Here is a 15,340-nt window from a genome sequence, read left to right as displayed (position 1 = left end):
GGGCAATGTAGGCTAAGTAGGGGTGTTGGATTAGTAAGTATGCATGATTGTTTGTGTTAATTCTTATGCTGGGATTATTCATTAATTTGTTTGACATTGAGCCTCTAATTCATATTCTTTGTCAATTTAGATAGTTGGGTGTTAATTTGTTCAACGTGTCTATTATAAAGTTGAAATATGTAATTAGATTGTTTTAAGAAAATTAATTCTTTATAAATTTGCTTGTTAAGTATATCATTCTTAGTTATTTGATTTTAAATGCATTTACTAATGGCAAAAAAATAATGAAAAATAATAAAAATTTCTACTCCATTGATGGCTTAAGTTATGATTGAAGATTTCGGGAATGTAACCGAATTCAGTAATCGGGATGAGGTGCTTGGGTTGTTATCTTATTTCACATAAAAAGGTTTGAGTGACGAACCGAAAACTTGCAAACACTTTGCTAACCGAGCTACCATGAGTAGGGAAAAATAGTCTATTTGGAGACGTGTCAAATTGAGTAATCGGGATAAGGTGCTTGGGTTGTCATCTCACTTCGCGTAATTGAGAATAAATACCTTGCAACTTTTGGTTCAATTTCAATTTAGTGAAATGATTAAATTTACATGTTTGAATTTTATGGACACTTGTTGATTAAACTGAGTATTTGAACACTTATTCATTTTTCACCTAAATTGTTTGCATGGATCATGGTTGCAGAAGAGGGGCTTGATTTTTGATAAATTATTGGATAGTTTCTAATGTAGGAACATACAATATGCTTGAGGACAAACATATGCTGAGTAGCGGGGATTTGATAGCATGTTTATTTTACATGTTTAAATCAATTAATTATTGAATTAATTCCTGCTGAATTGGTGAATTTATGTTTAAATTTTGTCAGGAACACAATTGGGATACTTAAGTCAAAAACAAGTAGAAAATGACTAAATTGGAGCACAAGCAATAAAAGGGGGCCGACTCAAAAATTTTGAAACATTTAGGGCTGATAAGATTTTATTTGATTTTGCAAAAGTCATATTTAGAAAAAAAAAATCTGATATGAATTTGATTTCATTTAATTGGTTGTTAGGTGAGTTAAGCTAATTTTTGAATATGATATGTATATAAATAAGATGGGTGGTGGCATTTGAAAAACACACTTGAATACACTGGAAATTGAATAAAATTATTTTTATTCCTTTCTATTTCATGCGTCAGTAGCATTATGTCATTTTATTTCATTTTCCTTGTTTCTTTACAAATTTGTTCAATTGCTTCCTAAGTGCCTTCCCTTTCGACCTTCTACCATTTCCATTAAATCCATTTACATGCACCAACTAGCATGATTAATCTCATGCTTCATTAAACTTCTACTTAACTTTAGGCCAGTATTCTTTCCAGTCAAGAATCGTGAGAAAATGAATTTGCACTAAAAATCTTTCATAATGGTATTCATCATCTCTCCGGAATATGAGATAGTACAAATTCGTCCCTTAAAGTTAATTCAAGTTCAACATAAAGTGCACGTTGGGTTGGAGTCATTTTGGCATACAGTTGGGAACCATGTTGTATTCGGATTTCTACGAACAAATTGGCTTATCCTAGCGGGGTCATACTAATGGGATTTTCATCAAGGGAGATAGTGATCGGATTTAAACGACCCACGCAGTTGAGGCCATTGATCCGAGTTGGGTTTTTTATAACGCAAGGCTACGGGGTCTTGAATTGCGAATGCGTGTATCGCGGGTAGACAATCGGTAAGGGTTGGTTTGTGGGTCATATCGGAATCAACTATGAAAGGAAGAATTGGCAGTTGGGACGTTCTTGGTCGCTATAACCAACTTATGGTTTAGAAGAGAAAACTCATTTTCAAGGATCAATTCAGTATCGAAATTCACTGAGTCTAAGGCTAAGACTTTATATTACTGTTTACGAAATTCGAAATTCGATTCCATTTTCTTATTTTATTTTCAATTAATATAATTGTTTATTGTTCCTATTTCGTTTTATTTACTTTCTAAACATTTTCATCTTTCCTTATTTATTTTATTTTTTTCAGCAAGTTTGTCACACGTCGTGGGCACGACCATTGCCATGACAATAATTTTGTTTACAAGAAAAGCGAAATTAGATAACCAATTCTTATGGATTCGACCCTATTGCTTTATATTGCTATTTAGTGTTATTTTATTGTAAGAATTTATAGTTGGTGGTTTCAACGCCCATTAGTTGAGTTTTTTATTTTTATATATTATGTTATTTATATTATATTAAAATTAAAAATATAATATTTTTATGTCAATATTAGCTTTTTTTGTAAAAATCTTAAAAAACTGTTTTCACATATTTTTATTAAACTTTTTATTAAAAAAAGGAAAAATAACATGGAGGGCATAAATGAACTTTCATTAATCATTTACACATATTTTGAGCGAGGATGAGCTTGAGTGACATAGTATGGTATCGATAAAATACAAAGACCCACCTCAACCAAATTATGGCAGCTCCAGCAGTCGAAAATTTGGTTTTAAGGATTTTTAACAAAATGTTATAGCATGTGAACTTTATTATTATTATTATCAAAATTTATATATTGACAATATATCAAATATAAATAATATATAAAATAATGAAATATTGATTAAAATGATAAAACTAAGATATTAATAACTTATGTTGAGGTGTGATCATGTAAATCGCACAAAAAAATTTAATATTTTGATGGTATTTGATTAACTTATCGTACCAACATGAATAAACTTAATAATAGTATTGTTAACAGGTAATCAGAAATATATATATATTATACTTTATAAACTCTGCCATAACTGCGAAGAATCAGTAGCGTAATGGAATCAAACATCTGCAATTATTGATATGGTACAAAAGGGTGCACGAGGGAGTGAAATGATTAGCCCCAAAGAACCAATGCATTGTCTTTTTTGACAACCAGAGACGACAACACCAAGTGCCTACATTGGCTCTCAAGTCTTAACAAACATCAGTAATTAGTATATAAAAGTCCTATTTTTTCAATTCTATAATCACTGTGGAGGCTGATTCATCGTCCCTGATCATTACCATAATGTTTCACTTTCGTATAATATATTGAGGAATCAAATGGAAATTTGTCACTTGCTTTACAAACAACAATATCCAAACACGTCATGTGAATCAATATCTGCCACGACCTTTAATTTACTCAACAAAAACACTTGTCCTCACAAGATATTTTATTTTAATAGCCTGGGGCATTTTTCTGCTGCTGAAACCTGGGTGTGCTCCTAGGCGAAACGACTTGCATGGTTTTACCTTATAGGATCAGCAATTGGGTGTTAAAGTGGGGCATTGGTACACACCGAGACTAGAAAAACAAAGTCCAAGAGAGACGTGAATCACTTTCAAACTAGACAAATGAAAAAAGCCGACCATTTCTCACGTCTTTCAGGTGTGACTAAAAGTCGTGCATTGATTTTGGTGGCGATCTTGCTTTGTCGCTTACCGCAGCAGATTTCAAAAGCTTAGGAGTACGTGGCGATATCTCCATCGCCCGCGTTGTTTTCTTCTCCTAATGATTGGAGGGTATAAATACGAAGATCTAATCAACCTGATTTCTGAAATAAAACACATCATCGTCTTCGAGTCGCCTCAACCACCCAATTTAACTCAGAAAAAGCGGCAGTTGCCTATCTGACGCAGTTTTCCAGGAGATGTGGCTTTGTCCCTTCGCTGAGAACGCCATGGAATCTGAACGAACTTTCATGAGAAACGTAAAGCGTGTGTTCGTTAAGGTTAGCTAAGTGTTTTAAGTGTTTCAACCCAATCTTTATTTTCTTATTTTGAAAATGGAAAGAGACTAATGGAGGGGAATCTGATTTTGGATTTCTTAATTAAGAGATCAACGTATTTAAATTGTATACCTATTTCTTATCAAATAGGATTACTTAATCCTATATTTTCTAACTTGCAAATACCCTTTTCTTTTTTATTTAATTTCTATAAATATACTTTCTTTATTATTATTATTATTATTATTTTTGTGGTTTAAAAATATTTTATCTACTCGTAAAAAGATAGAGTTCACATGCATTCTATTGCTTTTTTTAATTTTTATTAGTATCGACTAAACTATAAATGAATAGACCAAAAACCAAATATATATATTATTATATTATTATATTGGGAGAGAGAATAAGAGAATAATGATTGAACTCGCGTCACTTGAGTGTCTTCTACTTTTTACTTAAAAAAAGTGATTTTGTAAATTATTTTTTGTCTCAAAAGTATTTTATATAACAATATTTTTATCTCAAAAATGTTTTTACCCTAAAAGTACTCTCTTATTTTTGTATATCTATATTTATAATAAGCTCTAAATTGAATAGTGTCACGAATTAATAAAGAAAACAAGCTCAATTAAAAAATTATTAAAATATTTTTATTTTCACAAAGTAATAAATGTCTATACTTATTTATATCAAGCTCTTTGACTGAGTTAGTGTCAAGAGTTAAATGTACACCAACTTAATTTGAAAATTATTAAAATAGCATTGTTTTTATAAAGTAATACATGTCAATATAAGAGTGTTTTTTTTTATGTTTTCAGTAAATTAATATTATGATAAATTTTAAATTTGAAACACATGTCTTAACTAATATGAATTAAGTTGTTATTTGTAATATAGTATTAAAAAAAACTAAATTTAAAATATTAATATTGGTATATAAAAATAGGTGGGTTGGTTATCATTAGTTTCAAAATAATAATTGAATGTATATTTTAAAAAGAAAATCTGACTCTGATGGATACGAAATCTTAAATAACAAATTTGATAAATCAGTTTATTTTGATCCGATTTTTCTCAACTGATTAACACTTGTCTAACTCTGTGATCATTGCTTCCATGGATTAATGAACATCCAAGTGTTTACATGTTAATTGACGTGATGATATTTTCCATAGATTTTTCTTGTTGATGGTAAAACACAATTTCATGGATGTATTTGAGGGCTTCCAACAATTTCACCATTATTACTCCTCTATATCTATACTATTATTTAAGTCTTTAAGTTAATAAAATTACAAAAAAAATCCTTCTAGAATTAAAATAAATTATATGATTCGAAAGTATTTTAATTTTTTTTTATTTTAAAAAAATCAATAAAAATTACACAAAATTTGTACTATTTACAACAATAAAACATTAACTTTACTACTACACTAAAATTTTATTTTAATATAATTTTACATTTTAATTGTATTATGCATACTTTATTACCTTTATCGATTGTATATTAATGATGTTATTAATTGAGTTTGTTTTATAAGTCAACTCGATACTAACTCACAATTCATGACAACACCATAATAAACAATTATAACGCATTTAATATTTTTAATTCGATTTATTTATGTGTTTAATTTTGTTTACTCACAATTTAATCTAATTTTTTTAGTATAGTACATATTTCATGTATTATTATAATTCATTAGTTCCAACCCATGCATTTCTTTATTTATTGTGTGTTATTTTTAATCACACATTTGTATTCTATATACGTAGTTTCCACACGCATACGTATGTGATAGTATTCTTAATATTAGATTATGACACATTTACAACGTGAGTAGATAAATAAAAATATCCATATAAAAATCAAATATGACTTTCATTTAAATGGTAAAGTTAAAATAGCAAAAAGCATCATATATTAAATTCAAATCTCATGTTTTGTGAATGAATTTTTCTAAATTTATTAAATATTAAAAAATATAAATAACTTTAAAATAATATTTATTTCTTTGGAAGTATTTAATAAATTCACAATTAAATTTGAATATGGTTGATGAGTATAAACTCAATCAAATGTTTCATAATAATTTAACAATTAAATTTGAATATGATTGATGAACTGAGGATACCTAATTTTACTGTAGAAAATATATTATTCTCATAATTAATCTACTTTTAATTAATTTTTTATATTGTTTAGATAAAAAAAAAACCTAATAGTATGGATAAATGCTTAATAGATTCCAATAGGCATCTCGATGAAATGTAGGGGAAGGTAATGGACATAGCCTATTTTCTATTTTCTTTTTCGAAAAGAATGTAGGTTTTTCATTATCATAATGGATATGAAAATGATATCTTTTTCTGTATGCCTAAGTATTCAGGTGAAAGCTATCCCATGTGATATTGTTGTTGTGGCAACTGCTGCCGCGATTCCCTACGGACCAACCCAGACTACACGACAACTACATCAAATCAACTATAACCATAGAAAAATTTTAAAAAATAAAACGAAAAACAAATTTTATTTTTAAAAATATATATATATTTATATTTCTATCCTTTTTGTTCGGAATTGGGAACACTATTTAGTATTTATTGAAATTACTTGGACGTGGCAAACCGCTACACTTCATTCATCTTCTTCACAACTTCTGAAACTCCATAATAAAAAAAAAGTTGAAAGCTTTTTAAGTAGATCGACCCGACTCAGCGAGACTCACTCGCTCGCTTTTAAAATTAACTCCATGGATCCTTCCCGTTGTTTTGTGACAAATGTCAAGCGTCTCATTGTCAAGGTTTCTTTTCTTTTTTCTTCAATAACCAATTTCTAGGATTCTTTAATTGATTGTTCTGTTTTTTTTATTCTTTTCATAATGGGGTTTTAATTTGATGTTTTAGTTCGTAAGGACTGATTTTGATTTATGGGTTTTGATTAAAACAGGTGGGAACAGCTGTGGTAACTCGAGCTGATGGAAGATTAGCAGTGGGGAGGCTTGGAGCTTTATGTGAACAGGTAAATATCGAAAGAAGAGAAGGGCTCAATGGAAACAATGATTTTTTTTTTATGTCCCATTGCTGCAGCATATCTATAGCAAAGGGAGATATTATGCCTAACAAAATGATTGGCATTTTTCTAACGAATTGGTTGCTTGCAGCTTAAGGAACTGAATTCTCAAGGGTATGAGATTGTTTTGGTCACTTCAGGTGCTGTTGGTCTTGGTCGTCAAAGGCTTAGATATAGGAAATTGGTTAATAGCAGGTAGTTAATTTTTGTGTGTGTGTGTGTGTGCGTGCCGTAGATAGTTATATGGCATTTTGAGAAATTTTGAATGAAATGATTTCATTTTGGTTCTGCAGCTTGGCTGATCTTCAAAACCCACAATATGAACTTGATGGGAAGGCTTGTGCTGCTGTTGGGCAGAGTAGTTTAATGGCTCTCTATGACACCTTGTTTAGCCAGGTGAACAAAAAAAAAAAAAAACCTATTTCTGGTGCTATTTTTATTAAGCATTTGGCAGTTTTCTTCTTTTTTTTTTACTTTGCTTTAATATGATACTCATTTTTTGTGCAGCTTGATGTTTCTTCTTCACAACATCTTGTGACTGATACTGATTTTAGGAATGGTAGTTTCAGAAAGCAACTCTCTGAAACAGTGAAATCCTTATTAGCTTTGAAAGTTATTCCAATTTTCAACGAGAATGATGCAGTCAGCACCCGAAGAGCACCTTATGAGGTATATAATTCCTTTCCCCTGAATCTGAATTCCCTTCTGTTGTTCGTTGTCATTTAGCTATGTACGCCTGCTAATAGTCTTTCAGCATTTTGTTGTAACAAGAGTTCAGATGAGATTTAGCTGTTTCAAAGGTTTCCCTTATGTATCAGTTCACTTCCTCCTTGGAATATAAACAGTGCTTTTAAACTAATTAACTAGAATGACTAAGAACTAGAGAGCGCTCAACACATTTAGCTGAGGTCCTTTGTACTAATGACTGACAATTCAAGCTCTTCCTTTGTTGTATGTCTGAAGTGGCAAGAAGTGAAGCTTTTCTGTTTGCTTGGTTCTTTGAAACTGCTTTTTAGTTTCTAACAAATTTATTGCAAGTGTTATTTCAGGATTCTTCTGGTATATTCTGGGATAATGACAGCCTGGCAGGTCTCTTGGCTTTGGAGCTACAAGCTGACCTCCTTGTGTTATTGAGTGATGTGGAGGGTCTTTATAGTGGACCACCAAGTGATCCAGATTCAAAGCTGATCCATACCTATATAAAAGAAAAACATCAAGGAGAAATAACATTTGGAGACAAGTCCAGGCTTGGTAGAGGGGGTATGACTGCCAAGGTTAATGCTGCTGTCTGTGCAGCTTATGCTGGTATCCCTGTTGTTATTACTAGGTACGGCCTGGATCCAACTCCACAAACTTAGTAACAACATATATCCATGTCATTAGTAATCCAGACGGTTTAATCAACTTCATTAATTCTTAATGAAACTGATTCATACTACTGCAATTTTAAAGAATCATTAGCTACTCCTCTGCATCCTAGTCAATTCAAGAAATTTCTACTTTCCCCCTTCATTTGTTATTTTCTAAAACTTTATATTTATTTTCGAAAGTTGACTAGTTGTTATGAAAATAATTCTATGATTGAGTATTTATTGTTATGAAGCACTAGGCGTCACAATATATATATATTCTTTTGTGCTTCTACTTTTGCTTTTGCTCCATATTTTGAAGCATGTGTTTCATTTCTCAATTTTAGTATTTGTAAGAAGCATGTTTTTCCTGGTTCACCGTGAACTGTTTTGTCGTCACAGTTCTCATTTTGCTTTTTTCTTCTTTATGTTTTGAAGTGGATATGCCACAGACAGCATTATAAAGGTACTCCAAGGAAAGCGTATTGGTACGCTGTTTCATCAAGATGCACACTTATGGACTTCAGTTAAAGAAGTTGGTGCACGTGAGATGGCAGTTGCAGCACGGGAATGTTCCAGAAGGCTTCAGGTGGGAAGAACTGTTTCTTCTTGTAGCACCAAAATGTCTCTCTTAGGCTCCATGTTCCTTCACTGAAGAAGTTAAGTTTGAATGTTTTTCTAAATGGTCTTAATTGTAGGCAATGCACTCAGATGATAGGAGGAAAATTTTACTGGACATAGCTGATGCTCTTGAGGCCAATGAAAGTTTTATTAAGGTTGAAAATGAAGCAGATGTTGCTGATGCCCAGGATGCTGGATATGATAAGTCATTAGTAGCTCGTTTGGCCCTGAAGCCTGGAAAGGCAAGCATTTATTTATTCCTGGATTTATGTGATTGAAAACGAATCTAATTTAGTTCTTTGTGTGATTGCTGCTGTTCCATTAAATTTTTTGCACAAACACATTCCTCAGGTTTCACACTGATTATTATTTTACAGATAGCTAGTCTTGCAAAATCTGTTCGTGTACTTGCTGAGATGGAAGAGCCTATTGGTCAAGTGTTAAAGAGAACAGAGGTTAGAAAATCCTAAAAAGTATCTGAGTATGTGAACTTGCTTTCTTCATCACCTATTTCGGCCCTTACTTTGACTGCCTTGTCCCAGCTTGCAGATGGACTCATCTTGGAAAAAACGTCTTGCCCTCTAGGTGTCCTGCTGATTGTATTTGAGTCTCGACCTGATGCCCTAGTTCAGGTAACAGACAATGGCCTTTAGTCAGATAAACTGATATCATATAGCTTATAACGCTGTTTTGAGGATTACACTCTCATGTCAATTCATGTTTGCTTGAGAACTTGGGTTGGGGCATCAGTTCTTAACGGATAATTAGCCAACAAGTTTTGGTGGTTGATCGTGTTAAGATGAAATCCACATGATCCTAGGTCCATGAAGAAAATGACTTGTTCTCTGCAGTTAAGCTATGTTATTTTGTGTATTATTTCAGTGACAAATGATCTTCCATTTTGACTTTTCGTGAATATCAACATTCTGTTGAGTCACATTCCTTCTTCTTACTATAGTGTACTTGATTGCTTTCTCTTGATATTGGAACATGAGATATTGAAGTTAAGCACTAGTCTATTTGATTACTGCATGAAGAGTCCTTTCATCGTTGAATATTAAACTTTATGCTGCATTTTATTTTCTGCCATTTTAATCTTAAGCTCTATCTTGGGGTTTGTAATAGTTTCTTGATTATTTTACCACTTTTTTGTTTACCTTTATGATTTGACAGATAGCTTCACTGGCCATTCGAAGTGGGAATGGCCTTCTGCTGAAAGGTGGCAAAGAAGCTAAGCGGTCAAATGCAATCTTGCACAAGGTTTGATCCTCTGGGTTCCTTGTACTGGAGCATAAACCTTATTTCTTCTCTTTCTATTCACTATTTTTCCCCTATATGTCAGGTCATTACTTCGGCCATTCCAAAAAGCATTGGAAACAAACTAATTGGACTTGTGGCTTCAAGAGAGGATATTCCTGATTTACTTAAGGTGAGTTGCCGGATTCTGAGTTAATGGCAGTTTTTTGGTTATGTGATGGTTTTAAAGTTATTCTACTTTGGCACAGCTTGATGATGTGATAGATCTTGTGATCCCAGAGGCAGCAATAAGCTGGTTTCTCAATTAAGGAATTGACAAAAATTCCTGTTCTTGGCCATTCTGGTAAGAAAAATATTGGGCCCTTTGATGCTCTACAGATGGAATTCGTCAAGTGGAGCTTCAATTTGTATTTTCTTTTTTCTGTACAGATGGAATTTGTCATGTTTATGTTGACAAATCAGCTAAGGGGGATACGGCCAAGCGCATTGTTCTGGATGCAAAGATAGACTATCCTGCAGCATGTAACGCTATGGTAATTTCATTTGATATTTGACATCAATTTCCTGTGTTCCAATAAGTAAATCTGACTTGTTAATTCTTACACATGGAATCTGTTTCATACTCTAATTTATCCTTTACAACTTTCTTACTTTTGTACTGTTTGTTTTGAAGTTCATAACCATTTTTTTCCTACAGGAAACGCTTCTTGTACACAAGGATCTGTCTAGTAATGGTTTGCTCAATACACTTACCAAGGAACTCCAACATGAAGGTATGCTTCTATGAATGAGTTTCCAACTACCTAGTGCATTAAAAACTATAGATCACTTACAGTTTTTAAATATGCTGGATTCAGTGAATTTGGTGGTTTTCGTAGCTTTGTTCTCCATGATCATGTAACCAGTTTTCTGCAAACCTTTTTGGGCAATCTAGTTGAAAGGGTTGTTCCAATATTGACTTTTCCAAGCAAGAAAACTTTGAATGCAGAATTTTGTCTAATACCAAGCAGCATTATTAATTTTAGTGGGGATATCCATAGATTAGGTGGACTAGTTATTGATATGCATAGACGAGTATGCCTCCCCAAAATTGCAGTGTATGTAAAGATATCAATTTGAACTGGTGCTATATTTGACAATATGCGTCACGAGGATGTGGCTTTGTGATAGTCGCTAAGAGGTCTAAACTTTTTAACCAATTTAATGCATGGTCACTTGGTTTGGCGAGATCATGCATGATTGGGCTGAAAGTACAGAAATTTTGTGTTAAATCATAGAGGCTTGAACATATTTGAGTATGTGGAGAAGATTCAGTTTTATGCTGTTTAAGTGGTGCAAATGCACTCGCCTTTTTTCTTCATGTTGTCGAATGCTTTGCATGTGGAAAAGTTATAGCAGTTACCAAGGGATTATCTAAACTTTAGAGATATATCAACTATTGGAGGGATTTATCTACTGCAGGTGTGACCCTTTATGGTGGACCAAGAGCGAGTTCCTTGTTAAATATTCCTGAGGCACATTCATTTCATCATGAGTACAGTTCAATGGCCTGCACAGTTGAAATTGTGGATGATGTGCAGGCTGCTATTGACCATATACATCAACATGGAAGGCATGTCTTACTCATTTTCTTTTTATTGCTTCATTTTTTCCTTTGAATAGTTAAGCTGCCTTCCTCTAGATTCTAAGAACCTTGCTGTCTCTGCAGTTCTCACACTGATTGCATTGTCACTGAAAATCATGAAGTTGCTGAAATTTTCTTACATGGAGTTGACAGGTAGGCTTACTTCTAAGTTGAAGATCTACTTTATTTGGACAGTCACTTAAGTCTACCATGAGACTTTTTCTCATTATCACCACATTTATTCATGCATTGCTGCATGCTTTAATATGGACATCTATTTTTCTTCCTCCTCGTCGGGATAATGTTGGTGACATTGCAATTTGAATATGTTTGTGTTACAGTGCTGCAGTATTTCATAATGCAAGCACTCGATTTTGTGATGGAGCCCGATTTGGACTTGGTGCTGAGGTATTCAAAATTCAAAATTCCTGGTGGTGGTATAAGAAAAAGGTCCAATTTTCTAAACTGTTTGGTGCATGAATTTTAACAGGTTGGAATAAGTACTAGCAGGATCCACGCCCGAGGCCCAGTCGGGGTTGAAGGACTGTTAACAACTCGATGGTATGCTTCTGATCTTGATTTCTGCTATTGCAATTTGCTTAGACTAAAATCTTTTGTGGAGATGCACCGAACATTAGCTTCTATCTATCTAACTACCTGTCTTGTTAAAAATTCAGGATCTTGAGGGGGAGTGGGCAGGTGGTGGATGGTGACAAAGGGGTTATTTACACCCACAGGGATCTTACTCAGTAAACTTAACTATAGTCTGCTTCAAGAGATGCAAAGAAATTTGTCTTTTTATTGTCTTTTTCATGCTTATTATTATTAGTTTCTATCTTGTAATATAGCACTGCAGATCTGCTTAGGTAACTGCGTATGGCGTTACTCTTTTTTTTCCCCAGTTGTTTTCACCCTTACTATCATATTATGTCTTGGATAAAGATTTTAAGATTACATCTAGGATTTTTGGCAAGCTGTTAAGGTGAAAAAGATTGATATGGCAGGTTGAAATTCTTATTGCTGGAAAGTTTGAATGCAACACCAGATTCATTCATGAAAAAGGAAATGTTGTTTTCCAATTGCCACTTACCTAAAACACCAAAATTTCTTTGTTCTTGAATTAACACGAACTTTGACAAAATATGGAAAATAAAAATAAAAATAAAAGAACACTGCAGTACAGAATGAAACTGCTATGAATCATGATTTGTCTTCGTCGACTTCATCTCATATTTCACCATCCCACAGTTCTTGAAGGCTCTTGTAAGGACTACAAGTTTCATGTATAGCAAATTCCCCTCGGAGAAGCCGTTGCTGCATATAAATTAAAAAAGATTTTATTCAAGATTTTATTCAATGGCAGGCAATTGAAATTCTTTACTATTATGCATACATGAATGCATGCATGCATGTGATGAGCCATGTTTTACCTGGTGGATGCTTGAGAATTTCGAAAAGAGCTCAGGAGGTATGGACCAATCAAACAAGCTTAAATTCTCCTTAATCCTAGATTCGTTCACACTTTTTGGAAGTACACTGTGACCGCTCTGAATACCCCAGCGTAGAGCAACTTGTGCTGGAGATTTGTTAAGTTTCTCTGCAATTTCAACCAAAATTTGTTCCTTCAACACTTCTCCTTTAATCCAAGACCCTGGAGATCCTAGTGGGGAATATGCCTGCAAGAATATTCACATCTTATCATTCAAAATTTAAAGGGTTTGTGTCCATTTTTATGATTAAAAACTAAACCAATTACATAATCTTACCGATAGATGAACTCCGTTGGACTTGCACAAATAGTGTAGCCCAGGCTGCTTCCAAACCGGGTGGCATTCCACCTGATTTACAGCAGGTGAAACTTTAGCATACTTGAGCAGATCCTGCAGTTTCTTAGTTGAGAAGTTGCTGACACCGATGGCCCGAGCCTTACCAGACACATGCAAGTCCTCCATTGCTTTCCATGTCTCTGGAAGACACAAGGGAGCCATGATTTCGGGATCCCATCCTCTCATACCGGGCTTTGTACGAAATGGCCAATGTATCTGTTACAACATACAGAGGACAAATTTGCATTAGCATTGTGTACAAATTCATTTTCGAAATGGGAATGATTTTTCATTGATGATTTCGGGCAAAATGAGCTCCACTTAAGAGCATAAAGACATACAAGATAGAGATCAATATAGTCAAGTTGGAGGTCTTCCAAAGTTCGGGCCAATGCCTTGGGGACGTCTTCAGGCGCATGGTCACAACACCTGTTTATGTTCCGAAAACAGAAAAAAAGGGACTCAAGTCACGTATCAGCCAGGCCATTAACATTATTTTTAACCAATCAGAGCTTAACAACACAGTTTTAAACCTGAATATGGATTTCAAAGCTAATCTCTTTCTCATTATCATACAAACCATGCATTTAAAGCTAAAAGGGAGACTAAAATAGATACCAGAGTTTAGATGTGATGAAGAGTTCACTGCGCTTCACCTGCCCTGAGGAAAACAGTCCCTTCAATGCAAGCCCAATCTACATAGCATGAACCATAGATAAAAGAAGCAATCACCTTAATCTATTTAGAAAATTTCAGAAAAGAAGGGGGAGGGGGATTTTACCTCCTCTTCATTATCATAAACATGAGCACAATCAATGTGCCTATAACCAGCCTGCGAAACAATGGCATTATCAGAATACTCGATAGTTTTAAGAGTAAGTCCCCTCACAGTATAGACTTGCAAAATAAGATTCATATCGAACCGAACTATATATGGGCAAAGTTAAATTTTCTGCTGCTGCAAAATGCCTCCCAGATCTATTATGGTGGGAAAGTTATAAGCAACTTTCTGGGCTGAATAAAAGTGGAAAAAAAATGGGATCGCTTATGGGATGAAAAGAAAATTTATAGATTTGGGTTCCAATCCAATACAAGGAAGAGCAGGAAGAGAAACAAAATCAATGGGAATAAAATAAAATATGAAAACCTCGACTGCAGCAACGACAGCTTCACCAACGACACCAGGAGGAGCTTTCCATGTCCCTAAACCAATACATGGCATCTTAGCTCCTGTGTTCAGTTCAAAATAGAAAGGTCCATGTCCACTTTTCATCTCCATTTTACTCTATAAGAAAAATAAAAAACTGAACGAGCAAACACCCACAGCTTTTAACTTCTAATACTATATTGAAATTGAAAAAGGAACAACTTCAATGATATATATGGTGGTTTTTTTCTGTTGGAAAGAGAAAAAGATACGAACCAAATGAGAAAATCACGATATTTCAGCAACTAATCCGGCAACTGTTGGTCAATTTCAACACAGGTTATTGAAGGTCAACAGAATTCCACATGTAACAGGTTTGTACACATCGATATCAAAAGTATCTCAATCATTTATATTAGAATCGTACGGCTGACAAAGTTGGATCTTTCTAAGAACTCTACAAACAACAAAACACCCCAACGAAAGAGTTTTGTGAATCACCTTTTTCTTAATATAAATGTTGAGTGGAAGTTGATTCCTTCTGGAGACTATCTGGAGCTAACGGACTGGGTTGGTATGGTCCTTGGATCAAGTCAGGGTGTTGTTTCATGAGAGCATGCATACTGAAAGTGACAAGTTAACCGAACAAGAATAACTAGTTGGGTCGGCC

General features: G+C 33.7%; 1 protein-coding gene and 1 pseudogene across 1 annotated transcript; one reads left to right on the top strand and one right to left on the bottom strand.

The window, feature by feature from the left end:
- Positions 1 to 3,597: 3,597 nt before the first annotated feature.
- LOC107888722 (delta-1-pyrroline-5-carboxylate synthase-like) lies at positions 3,598 to 12,651 on the top strand (annotated as a pseudogene).
- Positions 12,502 to 15,105, bottom strand: LOC107888723 (NADPH-dependent aldo-keto reductase, chloroplastic). Its single transcript, XM_016812909.2, has 7 exons — positions 14,671 to 15,105; positions 14,305 to 14,355; positions 14,142 to 14,218; positions 13,865 to 13,952; positions 13,464 to 13,739; positions 13,128 to 13,373; positions 12,502 to 13,011 (listed from the first exon to the last, which is right to left on the bottom strand). The coding sequence occupies exons 1-7, from the start codon at positions 14,800 to 14,802 to the stop codon at positions 12,925 to 12,927; spliced, it is 957 nt and encodes a 318-aa protein (XP_016668398.1). The 5' UTR covers positions 14,803 to 15,105; the 3' UTR covers positions 12,502 to 12,924.
- Positions 15,106 to 15,340: the final 235 nt, after the last annotated feature.

This window comes from Gossypium hirsutum, chromosome A04 (genome assembly GCF_007990345.1).
Source record: "Gossypium hirsutum isolate 1008001.06 chromosome A04, Gossypium_hirsutum_v2.1, whole genome shotgun sequence".
NCBI lineage: Eukaryota > Viridiplantae > Streptophyta > Magnoliopsida > Malvales > Malvaceae > Gossypium > Gossypium hirsutum.
Note: the sequence above shows the minus strand (reverse complement) of the source record. Positions and strands in the feature narration are given on the sequence as shown.